The sequence below is a fragment of the Acipenser ruthenus genome, chromosome 6 (assembly GCF_902713425.1).
Source record: "Acipenser ruthenus chromosome 6, fAciRut3.2 maternal haplotype, whole genome shotgun sequence".
In the NCBI taxonomy this organism is placed as follows: domain Eukaryota; kingdom Metazoa; phylum Chordata; class Actinopteri; order Acipenseriformes; family Acipenseridae; genus Acipenser; species Acipenser ruthenus.
Window position 1 is genome coordinate 47,873,037 of NC_081194.1, and position 26,229 is coordinate 47,899,265.

At 41.0% G+C, this 26,229-nt stretch overlaps 1 protein-coding gene across 1 annotated transcript in view; it reads left to right on the plus strand.

Annotated features, from left to right (window-relative positions):
* Positions 1–4,392: 4,392 nt before the first annotated feature.
* ism1 (isthmin 1) overlaps positions 4,393–26,229 on the plus strand; it is a 32,722-nt gene continuing 10,885 nt past the window's right edge. Inside the window, exons 1-3 of the mRNA XM_034019001.3 lie at positions 4,393–4,815; positions 5,298–5,563; positions 23,863–24,102. Coding sequence (XP_033874892.1) covers positions 4,725–4,815; positions 5,298–5,563; positions 23,863–24,102 — 597 coding nt within the window. The 5' untranslated portion in view covers positions 4,393–4,724. The remainder of the gene's footprint in view (positions 4,816–5,297; positions 5,564–23,862; positions 24,103–26,229) is intronic.

Here is a 26,229-nt window from a genome sequence, read left to right on the forward strand (position 1 = left end):
CCCTCTCTAAAACAATTCAAAAAGGTTTCATTACCTACAAGCTTGACTGGATAAAACAGGTTTTGTGAATAATTTTATCAATAGGACCATTATGAGATATTTTAATATTTTAAAAGACAGATTTATTTTAACAATTTCAGGAGTATTGGTAATTTATTATCATTAGTAGTAGCAGTAGTAGTCGTATTCATAATAATAATAATAATAATAATAATAATAATAATAATAATGAACCTAATACTTTTTTATGCAATAGGTCAAGCATGACAATGAGAAAGGGCTGCAGAGATGAATTGTTAATGGATTGTTTCCTTTGCAATTAAAATGGTTAAACAGAATTGGATTAGCATTGAAAACTCTACACAAAAAACACTTTGTTTCTAAAGTGTCCTGAGAAAGCTGCTTAACTTGAGATAACAAGTTTAGATCTCTTTAACCTTTAGTGTTGCTGCTGTAGCATCATTTTGTCACACTTTTTTCACGCACATCCCCAGATTGCATCGCTGAGCAACTGTATAGAAATGTCTAAACAAGCAAAGCTCTCATTGTCTTTGCTGTAATGTTTTTGGGGAAACATTTGAACATGATACAAAATATTACTTTAATTAAATGAAGAGACAATAATACACTTATTTATTTTGAATGCTTGTCAAGTACCATAAATCCGAGTCTGACCAGGACAAAATTAACTGGTGATAGCAGTTCAGTGGGGTCTAGAGTCACAGTTGTGACTCCAGCCAAGACATGAGTGGATTGAGACAAACTACCATGACTACATACAAGGCTTAACTTTACATGTGCTTTATATTAACTGCGAAATCATTAACGGTAATTACAGAGAAATTATATGGTAAGTTATATGGAGAGCTGTGCATGCACAGCGCACAAACTGTTTTTATCCGTTTCTTGTTTGCATGTTTCTTTGTTTCTGTGAAAGCTTGTGAGGATTATAACTTCTGAACATCATGTTGGATTGATTTAAAATGTTGTATACTGTTTTATGTTTGGGAAACAGGCAATTTCAGGTTTTTATAACAAACTATTGTAACCCCAAGAACCCACCCGCTGACTGATTTAATAGATCTATGAGCATAATCATTTGCGAGCAACTAACTTTGGAGTGTTATCTGTAGTTTTCCAAATAATAGATGTTATTATATATTATGTTAAAGTTTAGATTGAAGCTGGGGTTAGGGTAACACATATAACATAGTATTTGATTATTTCTTCATATAACATTTATATCCTCTGGTAAGGTAATTATTGCCTGGTTAACATCTGTATAGAATACAAGTGACAGCCATACCAACATGCATAACCTAGAGCTGAATCTCATACAGTTTAAAAAGAAACTAGTGGATACAAACTTTGTGTTTCATGGGATGTGTGAGATGATCCTTTTGAACTTTATTTAATTTTACCATGGCCATACTCTACTGTGTACCATGCCTTATTTATTTATCTATTATTATTATTTATTTATTTATTTATTTATTTATTTATTTATTTATTAGCACTTTTGAGACCTGTCACATGCAGTTCAGACAAGATACAGATCAAAGGTTTGGACAACATAAAGTCAATCTTGTTTTTTTCAATGTTGTTTCAATGTTTTTTTAATATTGTAAATGGGTTATTCAGCCAACATTGATTCATTGTTCTTTCAATGAGCAAACTGATGTTGAATCAACATCGGATTTCAACATTGAATCAATATAACTGTCAACATTGATTCACTGTTCTTTCAATGATAAAATTGATGTTTAATCAACATCTATTTCAACATTAATTCAACATAACTCTTAACATTGATTCAATCTTCTTTCAATGAGCAAACTGATGTTGAATCAACATCGGATTTCAACATTGAATCAATATAACTCAGTGTGGAGTAGTGGTTAGGGCTCTGGACTCTTGACCGGAGGGTTGTGGGTTCAATCCCCAGTGGGGGACACTGCTGTTGTACCCTTGAGCAAGGTACTTTACCTCGATTGCTCCAATAAAAACCCAACTGTATAAATGGGTAATTGTATGTAAAAATAATGTGATATCTGTATAATGTGAAATAATGTATAATGTGATATCTTGTAACAATTGTAAGTCGCCCTGGATAAGGGCGTCTGCTAAGAAATAAATAAATAAAAATAAATAACATTGAATCATTATTAGCCTGTTATCTGGGACGTTATTTAAACAGTTGTAGCAACACATGGGGATGTGTAACACTATATTTTTCAGGAACCCCACTACTTACTCTTTAAAGCCCCCTGTAAAACCTTACATTTCCTTGTTTTACAAGACACTTACTCCAGGGGATTTTGCTCAAGAGACAGACATCATTAGGTAGAGGCCTCCAGACTTCCCTTCTTAAATGGTACTATTGCAGAACAGCTAGTCAGGATATTTAGTCAGGATACCTGGGTGCTTCAGTTTCATTCCAAGCACAATTTTTACACAGTAGCCTCCAATTACTTGCCGTTGACCCCAGGGGTCAGAAGTCTCTACTCCGGAATAGGGTAGGAATAGGTCCATATTCTAGACATTTTCAATGACCCTTGGCATTGTGTAATCAATGACTATGTATGCTTTTGCAAGACTTGTATTATTGCAGATTGCCCATATCCATCTCCATCATTATTTCACCTTTGTTTCTTCTTGGCCCCTACTGAGGACGGTTGTTGCAAATTCCTAGTGCCATTGCAAACTGACGCCTTATTCCAGCATCAGCATTAGTGATTGATTGCTAGAAATTTACCATACTCCCCTTAGGGTTGGCATTCATTTGTTACTAGGCTGAGTGACACTGGGAATGCACGACCGGTACTACCCATAACATAAACGACAACCATGTCGTTCATTATATTTAGGGATTCTGTTTTTCTGTTTTTATTAATTTCATTTTTGGGGCTTATTTTTGCTATTTTCCAGCTTTAGGTAATTTTTTTTTTGTTTGTTTTTTTGGGGGCTTTAGCTTTTTATGTATTGTATGAAATGTATTGTTTTCGGTTACTTTCCAAAATGCTTGGACATTTTTTTTCTGTCACAATATGTATAGTAACTGGACAGTACTTGCACACTTAAGTTGTACCTTCTTTCCTTTGCTGTCTTCCACAACTAAATCCCTATGGTCACGGGCACATTCTTCTGGGGTGTGTAGTAATTTTTTTACGTTTTGTCACAATTTGCAATTCTGTTTTAAATCCTCTGTATCTTAACTGTAATACAGCTTTAAATCCTGTGAACACGGGAATTTTCTGCCACTCAGTAGTTGAGGTGGGTTTAAAATATAAAGAACGAATATTTAGTAGTTTTTTGTTTTTTTTGAGTAATCATTTCCAGTGTTTTTCCGGTGTTTATTGGTTATACATCAATTTCATTTTTTAGAAAACCTGTTTTCTTTAGGTACTTTACAGTGGCATACTTACCTCAAACACAAGCTTGAAATGCAGACTTACATTGTACAATTAGCTCAAGATCTTACAGAAGAGATACAGCTGCAGAAACGCTATCAAATTAATTTTCATTATTGTATTTTTACAAGGGATTCTGTAAAATAGAATAAGTACGTTTACAGATATAACTCAACAGGAAGGAGTTACAAACATCTGCAATCTGAGCTGCTAGTACTAATACCTGGCTCATCCTTTCACCTACACTATATTCACCATATGTGTATTCCACGCCACAGCAATAGCCAATAAATGTTTCTCTTCCAAGGTGCCTTAATCAAACCCAGACATTCACAACCCCTCAAACATCAAGCCTTGTTTATTACATGCAGCATTTGACTTTTAGATGGGTGCCCCCTCCAGCCCTAGTCAGGAAATGGTTTGTTTGGGCACATAACAGGTTAATAATCTTCAGGCATTTTAGAATGTGTATTTACTGAAAATATCTACTGAATAGTGGCAGGTATTTATTTGCATGAACTGTTTACTGTTTACTGTACAAGTGAAGTCTGCAGAAATAAAACAATTCTTAAATGAACTTAGAAAACTGTCATATTGTAACTGTCTCTTTTAACATGTGTTCAAACTGCGTCAGTTTGTGTGGGAAGTTTTTACAAATAGAATAAATGAGCACAAACTTGCATAGGGAATTTATGATTATTAAAAAAAAAAACATGAAATGAGAGTTCAATGTTGTTATAATAATGAATGTGTGTAGTCACAGGTGTATTTATTTGATTATTCAAATTATAATACAAACTTGAAAAGATTGTCGAAACAAATAAAAAAGATACATATAACGTATACTTTACATTTATTTACCTTTGGTTTTGCTTAGTGACAGCACTAAGTGAAGGCAGGGGAGATCTGCGGGAAAGTAAGAGTTAACAACAGGGGGAGGGGGAGTTGACAGCAACCCAGCAGAGAGCAGTATAAAACATTACAGAGAGCAGTCATATACAAACAGTGTGTGAAAGAGGAGTCATTAACAAATACCCCGTACACAATAGCTGTACACATAGACTTCATACTTCAGCAGCGTGTAATATAAATATAGAGGGCATTTTTTCACAGAATGCAGTGTTTTTAGTATGAAAGTATAGCGATTCAGATAAGTGTACTGGAGCAACAAAGTGAAGAATCTGACAGAGGAACTTTACGAACAAGTTAAACTACAAGAGAAAAGTGGAAAAGGACATAAGCAAAGGAATATTAAAAAAAAAAAAAAATTGAAGACTTTAAATTTGGATTAAAAATGCGTAAACAATTGAAAACATGCATGCATGGATGATATCAAGAACAAAAAAAAGCCAGTTAGAAGATTGGCAGGATTGCAAGCAAAGCGAAATGTTGCCCGGTCAAATTGGTAAATTCACCTGGAAGAAATACTTGAAATGTCGTGCATCTTTTTAGATATTAATCACTTAAGTAATTAAGTATCGCTTCTTTGTACATATTTATAAACTGGATGCTGTTGGTTCTGTACATTAATCCGGGTATTAAATTAGAACGACTATAAATTTAAACTCAACTACTAACTTTAGTTTTATACAATATATATCAAGTATTCTAGATTAAATATTAGACTACAATTTAATTACAGTATAACAGGTGACTGGAGATATTATTCCTATACATAATCCTAAAACATAAATTAAACTCGTTTAACAATTGCTGAAATTAGGGTATTTCTATTTCTTTAAAATTTACCAGAGCCTATGCTGAATAAGAATTCGAAATATTTTAAGATGTTTAATAATTGCACTCTGGTTTAACTTCGTTCGTTTAGGGTTTAGTTATTTTAGTTCTTAAAACATTTTCCCTAGTTTGTAATTTTTAATCCCGAAGTGGCTCCACTGTGGTGTGACGGCTCCTCGTCCCCGGCGGATCCGGAGAGCGGAGTCTCTACCGCGGGAGGAGGCGGCAGTGGATCCGCTACTCCCCCGCAGGGTCCCAAAGCCGGTAGGCTGAAGAGGATGGTGCGGCTGGTTGCAGAGCTTCTCTTACTGTTAGGGCTTCTCCTCCTAATTTTACACATTACTGTGCTCCGGAGCAGCCCTTTGAATCAAGGAAATGTGACTTACAGCAGCAAGCAAGACATCGTGCTTACGGAGGTAAAGTACCTATCAGTGTTACCATAATACAAATATTTAGCTGTGTGGCTTTCAGCAGTGGCTTCAATAATCTGTTTGTTCCCATGTAGCTAAATTAAACGTTTACTCCTGCACTCGGCACTTTGATCTTGTTGAGTTGTTTCAGGGTGAATTGTAGGCTAGTTCTTGTTCCTAGTTTGTAAAGCTATTAAATACATTTGCACCAGCACGGGCTGCAGTTAACATTGTATATGTTTTTTTTCTTAGTTACAGAAACATCATATTTAGAAATGACATATAATACATCTAGCGTAATTATAACTTGATGTCATATGGATAATAATATTTTTATATATTTAATTGTCATATTGAGGACGGTGTATTATTATTAAGATGCAGTTGCCGCATAACAGTTAATATATAGGCTTGCACAACTCTGTAACTTGATATAAACATATTTTTCGTTTTAAAGGGTGCAAAGGTAGTTGACATTTTTGCTTTCAAAATGTTCAAAGGTTGCAATGCTGGAAGTCATCTCTGTATTTAGTAAACATTGAAAAGAGCCATAGACGTCAACAGGAGAGAGAATTTAATATGGTATCTGAGGGAGAAATGTACTGATAATTATGGTAAAAATGTTGGTGCCAGGGGAAAAGCCATCCCTTCAGCAAGTTCGAGACCAAAATCCCCACAGATAAAATCTATCTATCTAATAGACTTCAAACACTGAAGTTAGGGACGATATTTGCCATGAAAACGACAGTAACCTGCATAAGGACGTTGTTGGCATATTCCTTTCATGATCCGTCTTTACGGGCTGATATGTGTTGAAAAATTGTGGTATTTCATGGACAATGATAGCAATTCCATGACAACTCTGTGGTATGCATTGAACGCACCTACTGTAAATGTCATGCATATATTGATACCAGAACAACATTATTTCGGAGTTACTACTGTCTCTTTTTATATTCTAGGGTTAGTGGGGCAAGTATCTAGCCTATTTTTCACAATTCAGCAAACGTATGTGACTAACTGGTGAGCAACAAATCGGGTTATCTGAATTTGTAAAAATACACGATTTTGTGGGTGAACTACAGTTTGTCTTCGTAGTAATTTGTGCAGTATAGCCAATCACAGCACTTCCAAATGACCGCGTACCATTTTCTGACGTCCAACATTCTGACTATGCAATTTTGTTTTCTGTGGTACACTTATTTGTCGTTAGTTAAAGCAGGATATAAAAAAAAACTCTGCTCTTTAACGCATTTTCTTGCCTGATAAACAAGTGAATTTCACGATCTGCCCACAAGAGGCACAATATAGTTGAAAAAGCAGAATAGACAAACTGGTTATGATTCGTTACACATATACTCGGCCTTAAAAAAAATAAAAAAAATAAAATTAAAAAAAACCGGCTAGTACATCACTGGGCTTAATACATGCATATTCTACTTAGTTCTTAGAAAGAAATAAAAAAAATCTCATAGTACATCTGAAGCATTACAGCAGTTACAAACTACAAAACGTTTTTTTTTTTTTTTTTTTTTAATGTTATGTCATGTGTTCCCGTGTTTTAATTAAATTACTAATGTGACTCGTGCAGGTTCATTTTCATTTTTTGTTTAAATTACAGGTAGTGAGAGGAGAACTAGTGTGTTTTAATTCTGAATTTGCCTTCAAGCAATTCAGTCTCCTGCACAAGCTAAATGCAGAGGTTTCTGTTTGTTAATGTGGAAGACTGTGGTAAAGGACTGAGGACAGAGAATCCTTGAAATGAGATTAAGGACCCTGTACACTAACTACAGCTACTGTATTGTAAAGCATGTGACAGGAGGGGTGGGGGTGGGGGGGAGAATGTGTCTGGAGCCCTAAATTGAATAAGTGATGATTATTTACCATCCAGTCACAGGTGTATAAAAAGGGTAATCACGGGTGTTCATGTTGGAGTTAATGTCGGTGTTGGTGGAGGTACGTGTTGCTGTCCTGTTTATGTTTGTGAGGTTTTTTTTTTTTTTTTTTTAATTTATAGACCTTTTGTTTTGGTCCTTGTGCCTTTTTATTTGTTAATGTGTTTTGTTTCGCTTACTGTACCATGTTAATGAACATGCACAACAGCGCTTGAACTGCAGCTTCTTTGTCTCTGAGTCTCTCTCCCTGCTATTATTATTATTATTATTATTATTATTATTATTATTATTATTATTATTATTATTATTATTATTATTATTATTTATTTCTTAGCAGACGCCCTTATCCAGGGCGACTTACAATCGCAAGCAAATACAAATACATTCAAGTGTTACAATACAAGTAATACAATAAGAGCAAGAAATACAATAATTTTTGTTCAAGTGTGACAAACCACAATTCAATAATACAGCAGATAATAGTGATAGTTACATCAGGATATGATTAAATAGTGATAGTTACATCAGGATATGATTAAGTACAAAATGCTACAGGTTAAACACTTGGCAGATTACAGTATTCTGAAGTACAGGATTAAATGCAGTAAAATAGGGGGCAGATAAGAGCAAAATAAAGCACATTTAAATGAAGGGTGATAGTGTCCCAGGATACAACAGAGTAGTTCTGCAGGTGCTGTTTGAAGAGGTGAGTCTTAAGGAGGCGCCGGAATGTGGTCAGGGACTGGGCAGTCCTGACATCTGTAGGAAGGTCGTTCCACCACTGCGGAGCAAGGGTGGAGAAGGAGCGGGCTCGGGAGGCAGGGGAGCGTAGCGGAGGTAGAGCCAGTCTTCTAGTGCAGGCGGAGCGGAGAGGTCGAGTGGTGGTGTAGGGAGAGATGAGGGTCTGGAGGTAGCTGGGTGCAGTCTGGTCAAGGCATCTGTAGGCTAGTACAAGAGTCTTGAACTGGATGCGAGCGGTGATCGGGAGCCAGTGGAGCGAGCGGAGTAGTGGAGTAGCGTGGGCGAAGCGAGGCAGAGAGAACACCAGGCGGGCAACAGCTTGGCCGTGACGCCACCCTGTCACAAGCATCCATTGCTACACAGGCATGGCCTTTATGTGAACATGCTATGAGTGCAGTGAGATTTATCCATCATTTCATTCATTCCACCTAATTGAACTGAACAGCCATGCGCTGCAGTAGATACAGGACAAATACTGGCTACTTAAAATGTGTATCTCCTGACCACTTACTCTAAATTACAGGCCATTTAAAAAAAAAAAAAAAGACATACACCCACACTGGGCAAGAGATTGTGTAGCTTTAAAGATTGTTGGTGTGACCCCAGTGCTAAAACGGTGCTCAAAATCCACTCTACGGAATGTGTTGCCACTCAATGGAAGCAATAAATACTGAGCAATGGGAACTTGTATATCCAGCCTTCTGTTAAGGAGAAGTTGGGGATCAAAGTTTCTGGTATGTCGTCAAATCTCATACTCATTTTTGCAGTATTTTTAGCACAGAAAATATGGGTGCTGAAGTCTCAGAAGACTTGCTTTTTAGTCCAGACCATCTTCTGAATGTGCACGACTGAAATTCTCATTGACTGTATATTGCACTCCCAGATCCAGACTGACACTCCTTGTACTGCAGCCTCAAAGCCTGACTGGCATACATATATCATACCCAATATAGCCCTTAGGTGCAGTAGTTAGCCCTGATGTATTTTTATGAATAGATTGTTGTACAGAGATTATACAAAGATCAACTACGTTTTTAGATTGTCCCTTGTTTTTATATCCATGTTTCACTCTTGAGAAATCAGCTAAAGTTTATCTTATAGTGTAGCTAGTGATATCAAACAATCACACTTAGTAGTAATACTTGAGGATTTAAGAGACCAGGGAAAATGTAATTTGTTTAGTCACTAAAAAAGTTACATGTTGTACTATGCAGTGCAAAATATGCCTGGAATGTACTGAGTCTGTGTCACACAGAGTAGTGTATAACTACAATCTAGATTTTTACTATCCACTCCAGGGACTCTGAAAAGCATAATGAATTTGATTTACAATGGTGCTTTAACATTGGGAATCCGAACAAAGACCACTGCTGTTCACAATGCAGTGGAAGACATCAAGTCAAACACATTTCTCATCAAAGCCTTGTCGTGCTAATTGGGGCCAGTATGCATATATCCTGCCAGTTATCTAGAATAGTTTTGTATTTTTTTGTTCATATCGGTATGTCGATGCCGCAGTATATGGCTATATGCGTCTCTATGTGTATGCACTCTTTCTCTTGAGGTGCTCATCCAGTAAAGAAACTTGATAGTGAAATTGCAGGGAAACTACTGATTTTGTTGGTCTTATGGAGGCTATATCTATCTCGCCATTATCATCACCTAGGACAGTGGGATGAGATCTGTAGTATCTGATTTATATATTTTAGTGGTGCTATTAAAGTCTGACACTGTTTAGATCATTAAAAATATAAATCATTATACCAAAACAGTTGCTTGGTTTTGACGAAACTAGCCTGCTGAGAATGTATTGTTTTATCTGTGTATTAATATAATTATTATAGACTGTACAATGTGTTACATTTTATATTTACTTAATAAGACATACTGTAGGGTTGGTATTGGTTAAGTCATGTCTACAGGGTTTTGGATTCTTAAGTTAAGAATCTCAAGGCATGCTGTCACAGAATATACAGTATACATGTCATTTTCTTTTTCTTTTTTCTTGTAATGTCAACTAGTTGCTCTTGATGTGTGAAATAACCTTGTTTTGCTTGGAAAGAGCATCTTATCCAATAGAACATGAGATTTCTTCAGATTTTGTGTGAAATAAAGCTTCTGTATGAGAATCATCTGTTGGGTTAACAATAGTAACAGAAAATGTTCTACCCTCATTTTGCAGGTGGAGTAATATGTATACCTGTTCTGATAAGAAGCACTGTTTGTTGAAAATCCTAAATGGGGCTTTTGGCTTCAAAACCTGCAGGTCAGACCCTTGCTGGATGGCCCTATTTTTTCTTATGGTCCCAGTGCAAAGGCCTAATTGCTAGACCTCCTGCTGGGGTTGAGAGTAGCCAGTGCATCTGGAAGGCAGCAGGGCTTGTGTGATTAGTTTGAGTGTGGCAGTGGACAGGTAAAAAGAAAGCACTGCCTGAAGACCTTCAGGCACCCCTTTTCCTCCTGCACCAGCCTTATCAGCAACCTCTTTAGGATTTTGTCAATGGTACAAAAGAAAAAATCCTCAAAGCAAACCACCAGGAGATGGGTAAAGGAAAAAAAGGAAGATTATAATTATTCCTTCCACCTTGGTGTCCAGTTCGAAAGCAACTGCCATGGTCCTTGTGTATGGTATTCATTTCCTGCTCATAGTTCCATTGGAATGCCCCTGAGTTGTTTCAAATTGAAAATCAAGTCATGCTTCTTTCACCAACCTTAGGAAACAGAAAAGAACATTTCATTCATGTTTTTAAGGCACTTCCTGTGATGTGCAGTGAAACGTGCTGAACGGTAAAATAACAATTCACCTTTGGTCTTCCATAATTAGGATGTTTTGTTAGAAATGCTAATTGAAAATAGTCAGCTGTTGGCAGACCAGCACGTTTCTGCTGTCAGTTTGAGGTCCAAAATTTTTACCAACCTTTCCTCTTTCTAGGTGACCTTAAACAGAACATTTTGGTAAAATGGACTCCTTATTTTATCAGGTTTACAAAATCTACATATTTTGCTGACTAAATTTATGATACTCCGCTAGGGAATAGAAACATTCTAGACTAGACCTGGAGCAAAATCGTTGAATTAAGATAAGAAATGAAAACATATTTAAACAAAGCTATTTAGAAAAAAGGAAATACAGTATTAATCATTCCCTCCATAATCTTACTCAGAATTATTCCCAGCCTTTATTTACACGAGAAGTACACAAGGCTAGTTTAATCTCATTGAAGTTTATATAGGCTGAGAAGTAAGAGCATCATAACAAACCAAATCATATTTTTATCATGAGCATTAAAAGTTTAAATGTTCATGAAAATTCTCAAAGCCAATCATACAGTACCTACAGCTGCATGTTTAAAAAAAAAAAAAAAAAAAAATGCTATGTTGCAGTGGACTGACTTCTAGTTCAAACTTCATATTTATAAATAGTTATAATAGTAATAATGTAATGCGTACAAGAATTATGAAACACATAAATACAAACGCAGTTCGGGTGTCTGTAAAAAGCACCAGTGCAGTATCCAGGACCTCTCTATCCAAGCACAACATTTCTAAACTGGCATTTTGCGTGATGGAGTAACGATCAGCTTGACCTATAGCTGACAGTTTTTCAAGAATTTTGTGCTGTATGTGAAGAATTTCAAAACAACAAACACATTCTTCACGGGTCTTGCTGTGCAGTTATTACAGCAGCTGCACTAGAAATTGTGTACTGTTCTGTAAGGATCCGGATCTCTCTCACTATCTGGATCAGATTCCCAGGAATCTGAATCCTTTCTTTCAGTTTCAATAGGGCCTATTTGGCGCTCTATGATGGCTCAGATTCATACGGCCCTGGAAAGTTTTTCACAATAGATTCTAGCTCTTCTCAGTCTGATAAAGAACTGTCACTTCCAGTGCTCTGTGAGATTTGCCATCTTTGTTTACAAACCAGTCGGTCCAGCGCTCCAACAGTGACGTCACGGATAAACTCTGTCAATATGGTGGAACACATCAACATTTAAGTGCCGGTTGCCATAGTTTTAAAAGTATTTTTATTGTGTTATAGGATAAATACAAGGGTGTTTGAGTGGGGAATGTTATCTTTAGCACTCGATGAATCATTTTAAGTCCTGCTGTTTCCCTTCCCTTCAAAGCTGTATCCACACTGGACACGAGCGACCTGAGCGAAGTCGCCGAATGTCAGTCCACACCAGACAGGAAACGATCCAAAAGAATGGAAATAAATACATGACCCCGCCCATGCATTCCTATTGGACATACTAGAGGTGGGCTGTCCCATTACAGAACTGGTCTTGTTTTGATAAAAGTTTACCACCCTGACCTCCGGCAAGTACAGAGGCCTGGAGAGGGTCTGTCACAAAAGTATTCATGATGTCTCAAAAGGGAGGAGGTCCCAAGTGAAACTGAAGCCCGTTTTGCATGGTGACGAGCATCCAGGAGTCAGTGGCAGTTTGGTGTGGCTGTTTAGGGTGCTGGCCCTGAAAATGCCTCCTGTGACACTGGTGTTTGGACTGGCCACGTCCTGCGTTCCCTCTGCCTGCTGGTTGGGCCCTATCGAGGTCCTACCACACTATACATTGCAAAACAAAGCCAGCAATACGTTTGTATTCTATGTGACACATCCCAACATTACCAAGCTCATTTGTAGTTTTGCAGATTATGAGCCATATTTATAAAGCATTTTATAATAACAATAATAATAATAATAATAATAATGTTGCACTTTAAAAATACTTTTCAAAAGTTAATAAACAAAAAAGATCAAAGAAGCAATTTGTAAAGAAACACAATTGAGATTGCAGTAAGTTGTATATATAAATCTGTAACAATAAAATAATTTTGTTGAAAATATCAGTTCAACTATACTACTATTGTACAGCTGTCTTCCGACAACTGGAGATGTACCGGGCTTCAAATCAGACTATGATAATGATGATAACAATAAAAAAGTTGGATATATAGAGATGTTCAGTAATTCTGATCTATAGATTTTACAAGTCCAACCTTTATTTTACAATGGAGTTGCTGGAGGTCAGGGTGGTAAACTTTTATCAAAACAAGACCTATTCTGTAATGGGACAGCCCATCTCTAGTATGTCCAATAGGAATGCACAGGCGGGGTCATGTATTTATTTCCAGTCTTTTGAATCGTTTCGCGTCTGGTGTGGATTGACATTCGGCGACTTCGCTTGCGTCGCCCTGTCCAGTGTGGATGCAGCTTTAGCCAAGCCTAATGTGTTGATACTGCAATACTGCAGAGTGACAAGATTCTGCATCAACATACATGCTTGCAGTGCCTCTTCACTAATTAGCAAATACAAGTAGACGTTTCAAGATAGTTTGGTGGGGCCAGTTGCTGGGAGGTAGAGAGATTGATTAGTCAGTTCTCTGTTGGTAAAAAGCTGACTATCTGAAAAGCATAGGCCAGTAGTAATGACGCAAGTGTATGTTTTCCTGGTTGATTGGCGTATGATGTAGATTCCCTAACCCACTGCAACTGAAGAGGCTGGAGGCTTAATCATGACTAGGGACCTACCTAAATCGCGATTTCGCAGATTTCGCGGAAACCGTAAAATTGAGGGATCACCGTGAAATTCACCTCTTAGGGGACAATGCATACAAACAAGTACGAAGAGGAAGAAAAAAAAAGAAACCGCGTTTAAATGAACTACTGCACAATGCAAGCGAGGCAAACTACGTATCTTCCTTCTGTAGATAGCCCGTTTTTATTCCTTCGCGGTCCCGTGTGCATTGCACTAAAGCAAAAAACAAACAAACAAAAAACGTCCACAAATAACATTTACACAAAAAAATTCTCCAAAGCAGTTAATGTTCTTGTTTACTATTCAAATGACAAAGTTTTAATCAGCCTATCAGTGCATCTTTACTGCTTTTATGTGATCTGTAGTACTGTGCAGTAAGGGGTGGGGCAAGGTTGGTGCTGCATTGTTTTGATTTATGTTGCTTAAATCTAGTTTTCAGCATTGGAGGTAAAATAGTAGAAATGGATGACAAAAAAAGCAAAGTATATTTCGGATGATGATCGTTTCAAGATATTTCCCAGAGAAACTGTACATGCAGACTGAGGTAATTGTGTTGCACATCTTAATGTGTATTTGGAGAAAATAAGATCGTCATGTTGGCTATTTAGCTTCAGAATCACACATTAAACAAAAGGCTACCACAAAGGCTGCTGAACAGAACGTAAAATAAACAACTTTCAGAAACCAAACTGGAAAGTCAGCCCAGACAAAAAGTATTCCTGTCTGCAAGTTAAATCAGTACTAAAACGATCCAGCACAGCCACCGCGCTTCAAGCTGCTGCTTACAGTTGGAATTTTAGACCCGAATAGCCACGTCTTCTTTGTTTTGACTCGGTACTAATAAAATAAATTATTGGATGGGACAAATAACATGACAACGAACGTACTGCATACATTGCCTTTATTAAAGTATGCCAGATACCCTTGTGTAACCGAGTTTTTGGGCTGTTTCAAATTGATTTCCACATCTGTATAACTTGGCAAAGCTTTGCCTTATCTTCCAACCAATTCAGTGGATGCAGAATGTGCAGTCTCAATGTATAGACAAGTCAACTGCTGAGGGATGCTGCATACTCGCCTTTAACAAATGACAAGACTCTGTTTTAGTAAGGAAAAAAGTACCGCTATTTTTAGGCTTTTATAGTGCTCTGAAATACTGTCTACTTAGGTTTATTTAATGTTTAAACAGGTCCGCGAAATGTCCACGAAATCTTAATTTTATTCCGCAACATACCTGTGAAAAATACGTAAATTTACCACGATTTAAGTAGACCCCTAATCATGACCTGTTGCGGCCCCCAAAATTTAGAAGCAAAGCATGCTGATCCAGATTTCTTTAATTAGGAGGTCATGTCAAGATCTGACCAAGTTCAGACTGCTCAACCTGTCTCAAGATTTGATGGATGGGAGGAGAGGAGGAGAGTTTGTGATCCCTGCAGTTTTTGCACCTGGATGGAATATATTATTAACTGGTCTGGTCACTAAAAATGATAAGGAAGCTTCTGAAGCAATGTAACTTAAAGGCCAATGGCCCTGGCTTCACAGGGGGCTGCGATAAATGGACAGCTGTAGTCCCCACCTGAAGCTATGCCATCTTGGTCACACCTGGACACGCCGCCTGGGGCTATTTAACTTCCAACCAGAGGTTGAGGTGGCATCACCAGAAGACATAGGTTGTCCTGTAAGGCCTCAATTGAACACAATGTTTCATCCAATTACACCAGTGTATTATGCAGGCTTGCCAAAAATGCCTTATTTCTTTCCGGGGGCAGGGTACTATTATGACAACAGAGCCTCAGTCCATTGATAAAATGAGCTGGAGAAACAAGCTGGGGTCTTAGCATACTGCCATTGGCACAGTTGCATCACAAACCTTTTTTATACTCGCCTAATATATTCCCTACCACCTGCCTTTTGGTTTTGTTGTGTTTGTCTGCCTTAGTGCTTCCAAATTTGGACAAACTTGGGTTGTTTCTTCTCAAAGTTTATGTACACATAATGGAGTGTGCAGTTGGGGTCACGCTAAATTGGTCCAATAAAAACACAATTTTAACCTGGGAGCACTTCTGTTAAATCTTGAAATGCACTACATGTGACCAAAACAGCTGTGTTAAAATGAATGGAAAAGTATTTGTAAGTAAAATATTACCAACTCCAGCTAAATGGAGCCCGTAATGCCTGGCAGCAGATGAAATAGATGTTTAGAGAGAGTGTCGATCCTTAACCTTGAAAGTGAACTGCGCTGTTTGTGTTTTTCCAAGGGATGGACAGTGTGAAAGAGGAGTTAAAATTAAGCATGAAAAGATCAAACATGCTTTGGAAAGGCTAAGGTTGCAGCCTAGGAGCCAACGGTAATTCAAAGCTGTTTAAAACAAGCTTGCTAAAACCAGGGTAAAAGCATTGTGTTATGAAGATGATGTCTTTTTTTTCTAAAGAAAAACTATACCGACATTTTGGAGAGGTCACATGTGAGTGAAGGCAGCCACCGGTATAGGCCTTTTAATCTGCCGATGTTTAAAAAATGTATTCTGTTCAGGATGGTTTACTTCATGTGGCTCCACCATCCTGTTGTAATTAATTGATGTACATTTATGGGATCAGTTTATCAAAAGTAGGAAATTGTATTTGTCTGTAGGTATCTGTATGAGGTTGTTCCCTTTCAAGTCGAAAATAACCATCAAGGTATGGGACATTGCCGTCAGGCAGTAGGGATTGGCTGAGCTTTATGTCAAAGCTGCCGATAGGCAGGTATAGTAAGCTCCCCTGGGAGCTTACTATACGCAACGCGCGGAGAGTCACTTCCTCTTTTGCCTTCAGCCTCAGTAGCGGTAGGACTTAGAGCTGTACACTGATTGTACTCCATAAGCTTAGGCTTGAGAAACTGGTTTATCCCCTTCTCTGAGTTGGTTTCAGTTATACTCTTCGGAGTGATTATTGTTATTATTATTATTTTTAGGATATATATTGTTTACTTTATATATTCCTTCTCGCTTTGCTTTTGCATCGCGTTTCTTCGTGGTCTCTCCGTCTTTCCTCTGTTTCTTATTATTATTATTGTGTTTGGGTTTTCTGTATACTATTGTGTGTATATATATATTGTTATTGTGTATATATATTTTTTGTTCGGACGCGTGTTGCGTTGGCCTTGGCCCACGCGTATATCTGCATCCTCGGTCTAGCTTAGGCTTAGGCTAGACCGTGCGTGTGCGTGTAGTCTGCTCTGCAGTGTTCCTTCCCCACCGCGGCGCGTTTCCCACCACGTGGTAATTGTACTACACCCTCTTACTTTGTATTATTGCTGCAGCGTCCAAAAAACAAAACAAAACAAAAAAAAAACAAATTTTTTCCCTTTCACTCTACAGAGGAAGTTGACCACCAACGTGGTAATTCCCCAGCACCATCAGGTAGGTATTGCATGGCATCAGACACTGTACCAGCACTTAGCATCTCCGCTTGGCGGGTCAGCTGACGCATAGGCGTCTGTGCTAGCGTTCCATGCTCGGTACTCGCGCTTTGGTGCTCGCGCTCCAGCGCTTTTGGTGTCAGCGCTTCTGCGCTTGGTGCAGCGCTTCGGCGCTTTGTGCAGCGCTTCTGCGCGTGGTGCTTAGTGCTTCTGCACTTGGGGCTCAGTGCTCGACACTCAACGCTTCGGCGCTCGGTGCTCGACGCTCGGTGCATGTTCCATCAGCGCTCGGTGCTCAACGCTCGGTGCACATTCCTTCGACGCTCGGTGCTTGACGCTTCGGTGCTCGACGCTTCGGTGCTCGACGCTCAGTGCTCGACGCTCGGTGCTCGACGCTTCGGTGCTCAACGCTCGGTGCTCGACAGTTCGGCGCTCGACGCACGCACTTCGGTGCTCGGCACTCGACGCACGCACCTCGCGCTTGACGCGCCGGCGCTCGACGCACGCACTTCAGGTGCTCGACACTTGGTGCCCGACGCTTCGGCGTTCCACGCACGCACATCGGTGATCCTCGCTCGCTACTGCTCGTCAGTGCTTGCGAATGCTACACACCATGTCTGGGTTCCACCGCTGCGTGACCTGCCAGGCCAAGTTGCCTGAAGATGACCCTGAAGTGCTGGATACTAATGACCCTATGTGGTCAGTGGTGGAGAGGGCAGCCCGTCACTTAGGCGTGGACTGGCCTGCGTTAGAGCCAACATGACGCTCTCTATTTGAGTTGCCATCGGCTCCGCCTCTTCAGTCCAGGATGCTCCCGGCATTCCCGGATTTTATTAAGGAGGTGCAGTCCACCTGGGGAGCCCCGGCCTCCGCCCCTGCAACTTCTCGCAAGGCTTCGGCCTTCACCATGCACGGGGCGAGCAAAGCTGGGTTAGCGTCCTTTCCGCCAGTGGGCGCTGCGTTCGCCGTGCTAGTAAAGGCGCCAACATTATCGGGGCTGGCTAAGGACCCCTCCCGCCCTAACATGCAGTGTAGGATTACGGAGGCCCACCTGAAAAAGGGGTATGCCGCGGCTACAGAGGCAGTTAGGCTGTCTAACGTGGCCAGCCTCCTGACGGTCTACCAGGCGGCGCTGATTCGTGATCTGCCTGAGTTCCCATCTGTTGGCCTTAGGACCGAGCTGGGTGCAGTTGCGCAGCTTTTGGTTAAGCTGGCTCAGCTGAATGCGCGAGCACAGGGCAGGAGCATTGCTTCTCTTGTGGTGGCAAGAAGGCAGCTCTGGCTCTCGCAGGCCAGGGTACAGGACCCTGATAAGGCCCCATTGCTAGATGCTCCTATATCACCGGGGCACACGTTTGGCCCAGCGGTTGAGGAGATGCTGCAACGCTCTGTCAAGGCACGTGAGGCGTCGCAGCAGTTGGCAAAGATGTGGCCAAGCAAACCCTTCCAGCCAAGGCGGCCACAGGAGCGCCAGTGGCGCAGGGCACCGCCGCAGCAGCAAGCGTACCCACAGGGCAGTAAAACCGCCCCTTTGGGGGTTTCAGCACGCAGCCAACCCGCGTTTGCAAGACCGCAGCGCGGCGGGTGGCGCCCTAGAGGAGGTGGCAGACCGCGTCCTCGTGGCTCTGGCCAGGCCCCTCGTGAGCGAGCGCAGCCTAAACAGCCCTGAGAAACCCCGGCAGCCGTTAACCCACCCCTACACTGTTCCACAGCTCCTGTTCTGGCAACAATGCACCAACGACAAAACTATACTCACCGGGTACATCCTTCAGTTCCGGTTAAACCCCCCCCCCCCCATTCAGGGGAGTGGTGGTAACTGCAGTGAAGGACTCGGTTCAGTCCTCAGCTCTAAATGCAGAAATACAGGCATTGCTCAAGAAGCGTGCCATTCAACTAGTAGACCCTGCTCTGACCGACCAGGGGTTCTACTCCAAGTACTTCCTAGTGCCAAAAAAAGGCGGCGGGCTCTGCCCTATCTTAGATCTGCGACTACTGAACAAATACCTACGGGTGTTGTCGTTCAAGATGCTTACGCACAGGCACATTGTCTAGTCTGTCCGGCAGGGCGACTGGTTTACCACCGTAGACCTCACAGATGCATACTTTCACGTTCCCATCTGTCCGGGTCACAGGAAGTACCTACGATTCGCATTTCAGAGCAGGGTCTACGAGTTTTGTGTCCTGCCATTCGGCCTGTCTCTAGCTCCTCGAACCTTTTCGAAGTGTATGGATGCCATTTTAGCTCCCTTGCGGGCTCAAGGTGTCGACTGCTGAACTATCTGGACGACTGGCTCGTCTGCGCGCAGTCAAAGGAGCAGTTGGCACAGCACACAGTTATGGTTACAAACCATCTTCACCGGCTAGGTCTGAAGGTCAATTCAGAAAAGAGCCGCCTCGTGCCGAGCCAACAGACCGAATTCTTGGGTCTGCATCTGGACTCTGTGTCCATGGAAGCGACCCTGTCGACACAAAGAGTTGCCTCGCTGGAGCGGTGTCTCTCCCTATTCAGGTTGAGAGAAACAGTCAGCATGGAGCTGTGTCAGCGCATGCTGGGGTTGATGGCTGTCGCCTCGCAAGCCCTTCCTTTGGGCTTACTACACCAGAGACCTCTGCAGGCCTGGTTCAATGCCTTCGTGTTGCATCCGCGGAGAGACAAACACCGCAGGTTGAGGGTATCCCGAACCTGCTGGGGGGCACTGCGCTGGTGGAACGTTCCGTCGAACATCCGCCACGGCGTACGCTTGGGTCCCATCTTCCGAAGGGAGGTTATTACGACCGACGCGTCCAACCAGGGTTGGGGAGCAGTCTGGAACGGGTCGGGGACTCGCGGAGTGTGGTCAGGACCCTGGAGGTCGGCCCACATCAATGCTCTGGAACTCAGAGCGGTGGACCTCGCCCTTCGGCACTTTTTGCCAGTGCTTCTAGGTAAGCACGTGCTAGTGCGGTCAGACAACACCACGGTAGTGGCATATATCAACCGCCAGGGCGGCCTGCGGTCCCCCGGTCTTCACCGGATGGTAACACGGCTGTTGCTTTGGGCACAACCGCGTTTAGCCTCTCTGCGTGCGGTTCACCTACCGGGCAGAGCCAATTACGCAGCGGATCTCCTGTCCAGAGTAGGTCCTCTTGCAGGCGAATGGCGTCTTCACCCTCGGGTGGTAGAGCGCATTTGGGACTGGTTCGGCACAGCCAAGTCGATCTCTTCGCTTCGCGAGAGACCACGCACTGTCCCCTATGGTTCTCGGTGAAGGACCTCGACAGCCCCCTAGGAGTCGATGCACGGCTCACGAATGGCCGCAAGGGCTCCTGTATGCATTTCCACCGATTACGATGCTCCCCGCCTTTTTGGAGGTCAGGGTAGAGCAAGCGACAGTGATTCTGATCGCTCCTCGGTGGCCTCGGAGGATATGGTTCCCGAGTCTGGTGCAGTTGTTGCACGGTCGCCCGAGGGAGCTCCCTCTGCGAGCGGACCTGTTGTCCCAAGCCCAAGGAGGGCTATGGCACCCAAACCCCAAACTCATGCATTTATGGGCTTGGCCCCTGAACGGGAGCGCCTGTCAGCCTTAGGGCTTTCGACGGTGGTTATATCGACCATTCAGAGTGCGAGAGCGCCCTCTACTCGGTCGCAGGATGCGTATAAGTGGCAATTGTTTCAGAGTTGGTGTCTGGCTGAGGGCCATGACCCGGTCTCCTGCCCTATGGCAGTGATATTACAGTTTCTGCAGAAGCTGCTAGATGAGGGGAAATCTCCCTCTACACTTAAAGTGTATTTAACCGCTATTTTGGCTTGCCATGTACGCATTGACGGGTTGTCACCTGGTTGCCATTTTCTGGCATCTCAGTTCCTAAAGGGCACAAGACGCTTGCGGCCTCCAAGGACTACCAGTTTACCGTCATGGAGCCTTGATGTGGTGCTAGAAGCCCTTACCAAGGCACCGTTCGAGCCTCTCCACAATGTGGATATAAAGTTCGTGTCCATAAAGACTGTGTTTTTGCTATCAGTGGTATCAGCAAAACGCGTGGGCGAGTTACATGCACTTTCGGTGCATTTATCATGTATTCGTTTCGCAGGAGACGGTTCTAAGGTCTCCCTGCGTCCAAATCCGGCCTTTTTACCCAAGGTCATATCCCCGTTTCACGTGAACCAGTCAGTGGAGTTGATGGCGTTCCATCCTCCTCCTTTTTCTTCCCCAGAGGAAGAGCGGTTACACATGTTCTGCCCTGTGTGGGCATTGAGGTGTTATATTGACCGCACAAGGACTGTGAGGCAAACAGAACAGCTGTTCGTATGCCATGGTTCTAAGACTTTGGGTCAGCAGTTGTCTAAGCAACACCTTTCTCATTGGATAGTGGATGCTATTCAGTTAGCATATGAGTCTATGGGCCTTCCGCCACCATCCTGGGCCCTCTTTAGAGGGGAGCCGATGTCTGACATTTGCGCTGCAGCCAGCTGGGTTACACCGCATACATTTACGAGGTTCTACCAGTTGAATGTACTGGAATCCTCTGCTCCATCATTTGGAGCATCTGTGTTACACTCTATGACGCCTCAGGTTGCGGACGTGTAGAGTGGTTGCCAATATAGTGTGGCTATTCCACCTTAGGACAGGTGTCATTGCGAGCATAGACGCTGAGGCGCAGCTCCGCATATACGTAGATGTACTGCCTACGCAGTTGCGTTATGACGTAAGTCTGTCCTACTGCCGAGAATCCTCCCTCACGACGGCTTGGGTACACTGTTCCCATACCTTGATGGTTATTTTCAACTTGAAAGGGAACGATAGGTTGCGAATGCAACCCCGGTTCCCTGAAAGAGAAAATAACCATCAAGCCGCGAGGTCGCTCTGGAGGCCTTCACGGCCTGAAGGGCAAAAGAGGAAGTGACTCTCCGCGCGTTGCGTATAGTAAGCTCCCAGGGGGGCGGGCTTACACGGCAGTTTGTGCGGAGGCCTATCGGCAGCTTTGACATAAAGCTCAGCCAATCCCTACTGCCTGACGGCAATGTCCCATACCTTGATGGTTATTTTCTCTTTCAGGGAACCGGGGTTGCATCCGCAACCTATCGTTTTATATTGTATTCCATTTGAAAAGTGTGTGAGAGAAGGGATTGTAAATAAGCAGCATGAACCAGATTATATACCTGGTAAAATAATAAACAATAAAGAATCAACGACTGAAGACTAGAAAATTAACTTTAGACTCTAACAGCTGTTATCCCATTTGAGACAGTAAGCGTGAAAGAACATTTCTGAAACAATAATTGCTGTAATATTTTACATAAACCAAATATTTAGGTACGTATGTGAAAAGCATTTTTAAATAAACACACTTATCATACCTAGTAATTTGTTCGATTTATAACAGGCGGTAAACAAATGTATAATATTACTAAGTATCCAAGTAAAAGATTAACAACCTGGTCATTTTACAAAACTACAACCAAAGAAGTAATACATTTTAGTGCTTCTTGACCACTCAAGTTGTTTGTTTCTCATGTTCTCATGTAACATTAACGTCAGAAAATAATGATACATATAGTAACTATTTTCTAGTTGTATACTTGGTGCACTATATATACTGTAGCATTTTACTAGGGTATTTTGTTTCACCAAATTAATAGAGATGTATGAAAACGACATTTTTGTAAATATGAAGTTATTTTGTGACTAGTTTTAAGTGCAGGATAGTGACACTCCAGTTTGGTTGTGGAGGTCAGGGGTCAGAATTAAGAAGGGGTATCACATGGGGATCTGAAGTCTTACAGCAATTATATTTGCTAAATGTTTCCTGCTGGCACTGTGTACAGTAATATAAGGTGGTGAGTCCCTGTTTATTAAAATGACATACTTTCCCTCGGTATGCCATATCCTGTTTACTTTCCTTCCATAATTGCCGCCCAAATCAGAAACACTTTTTGTGGTTGTTGGCCCTGCAGACATAAATATTGCAACATTTCACTTTATTTTGCTTCGGCTAGTAACACCCAATACTTTAAGGGCAGCCCTGCTACATGTTAGGGATTTAGGCATGGCAGCCTGTAATAGTTGTTTAAAGATGCCAGTGTTGCAAACAGTATTTTGTAGACATTATTCAGTCAGTAACGTCATGCTGGGTTGCTATTAGGTTTCTTTGTTTTTATTTGCTATATTAGTGCATACTTAGGTATAAAGATCAAAGAAAGGTCAGTATGCTTTAATGCCAAGATCTCTGTGTGTTCAGCACCATAACATACAATATTGGGTCCATATGGCCTTCCAATGATTGAAGCTAAGCCAAGCCAGTATCTTCTTAATAATAGAGTCTTGGTAGTCCACATGGACAGATCCAGAATCCACCCACGAATCTAACCACAGAGTCGGGGATACTATACCTTGGCTTTCTTGGCTTTTTACGAGGGTGGAGTAGTGTAAATTGAGATGTAGCTCTAAACCAACTTGACACTTTGTCTGTGACTCCTCACAGTAGCATGATATATAGCTGCTTTGCTATTGGGCTCTGTATTCTGTTACCCCCCGAAAAATGATAAGATTGGTAGGGAAGTTGATTCTTATTGTCTACCACACAAGAACAGAGGATAACTGACTAGTTATTAGTGCCTGCTCAATTTAAAGACATTTTTCCTTTTTTTTAAATTAGAAAATGTATTATTAAAAAAAAAAATACATTTACTGCTCTAAGGATGTAATAGTAACATTGTTGTTTTTCTTAAATCTTTTTTTGTAATAGAACAATCTAAATGACGAGCGTGCAGCATTGTCTTCGAAGTCTACCCTTGGTTCTCCTGGGGAACGGCAGACTTTTCACAAGAACAGGGCTGCACACAGACCATTTCCGAAGCACAGCTTGCAGCCGGACAACGGGGGCACATCCGTACAGAGGGACGGACCTGGATCCTTTGTACTAGACCTCCACAACTTCCCCGACCTGTCCAAAACAGATATAAATGGACAGAACCCAAATATTCAAGTAATAGAAGTTCCTAGGAAGAAATGTGCTTTTTCTTGTTTGTGTGATCGATATCTGTTGAATAATGCATTGCACTCTGTACTTCAGGTTTCTACAATACCTGGCTGTGTAGTTAATCAATAGGCAGGTATCAAATCTCGGACTGATCATTTATAATACTGTTAGGGAAATGTTGGAGGTTTGCGAATGACTAAAGATGAAGAATCAGCAACATTTGTGTAATGTCCGGTTGCAGACTGTAGATGGAACAGCGCCAGCCCCAGTTTGATACTGGAAAATGACTGCATTTTGCAGAATGTTTTCCAGGTACAAATGGAAATATGATATTAAATGCGGCTATGTGTTTTAACAGAGGTTCCATTTCTATTTTATTTTTCCTATAAGTCCTTTTGTTGACTACTGTTCTGTCACTGTTTTGTCACTAGTCCTTTAAACTTTATTCCACAGACCCTCAGCTGAATAAAGGCCCCAGGCCTCTTTTGGATTTGATTTTGTATAATGAAGTATAGGTTATCTCCTGGCTACCAAAAGAAAAAATTCAGGTTTGCTTTCTGCTCCTCAGAATGTATATATTAGATATTTCCACACTTGTGCAGTACTCTGTAGAGGGTGATGCCCGGAAAGGAAGACAGAGTAAACAGAGGGGCATTCTTGTACTGTGCTGTGGCTGCGGCTGCCTAAGCACGCCACGCAGCTGTTACCAGTGAGGATGCAGCCTAAGGCTTGGCTGCACTTGGTTACTCCCCATTTATTGGTGGTGCTTTTTTAAATGCTAGGAGCTCCTGATGCCAAACGCTAATACATTCTGTGTAAGCAATGAAAGTGAGGGTGATTATTACAGTACTGGCCTTTTCTTTTACTTTTAAGAATTTATACTGTATGTCTTAAGTATGCCCATATGCTCTTCCGATTTACAAAACTAATTTTAAAAATGTTATCCAGTTTTACCTAATTATAGCTGTATGTATCTTTACTTGTTTATGAAGTACAGTTGCATGTCAGTTTCAAATACCCCAAATCTTACTGAGTTCATATAAAGAATACAGCCTATATTCTGCATGGCGACTGCTATACTTAATTATATTAAACTGACTGATCACAAACAGGAACCTATTTAAAAGTGTTGCCTTAATTTAGAGATATTCTACATATGAGGGACCCATTATGTGTTTTATTTAATGAAAACATTTCTGTGATATCACCCTTTTGATCTTTTGATTGATTAATTCTACAAATATTGTAACAAAGTGGCTGAGTGGCTTTGAAGAGAAAGGGTTTGCAGGGCAGATTTATTGTAGATGAACGAATCCACAGTTTATGATACAAATCCACAGAAAATTGTTGATTTCGTCAATGAAACCACAATCGGAACAATTCAACAGAAAAGCAAATACCATTTTATTATGCAACAATCATTTCAACACTTAGTTAATGTATAGTATTACATATTATTATATAAAGCAAGACTTAGAAAGGGGCTTGCGGTTTTAAGTTTAGCATTTCATAATGTTTGCTAAAAGTAATACAATTATACATTAGCGGAATGTAAAAAAAAAAAAATTACAAATTCACTTCCACATAAACATCGCCCCTTCTAATTTTTATTTCACATTTCTTCTGGACAGGTTCAGGAGCAACAGCAATTTCATCATCACTTAGTAAACCTCCATCGATTACACTTATGTTAGATGTAAACTCTGCTTTTGTATTTCTTTCATTTACCCATTGTTCAAACAAGCTTATAGACCACTTGCATTTTGCCTGAGCATTTCTCGAAAACTGATCGCTGGCATTGATATTTAGTTCATCATTTTGCCGACCTTAAAACAGATCAATAACTTTACTTTAAATTGCTGGTTCACATTCCTTTGTTTTTTGCATTTTAATTTTTCTAATGCCACATTCATGTTCTATCTTCACTTTCAACACACACATTTTGTCTGTGTAAATGGGACTTTAAACTCCGAGGAACTCATGACACACTTCCCACAACGTGAGAGACAGTGTTTGAACTAAGTGTAACAAAAAAGCAACAAAAATAAATCAATTGACTCTCATTATCGAACACGTATAAATTAGGAAGGAATGTTTTAAGTGGAATAAACGACTTGTTGAAAGTGTGAATTA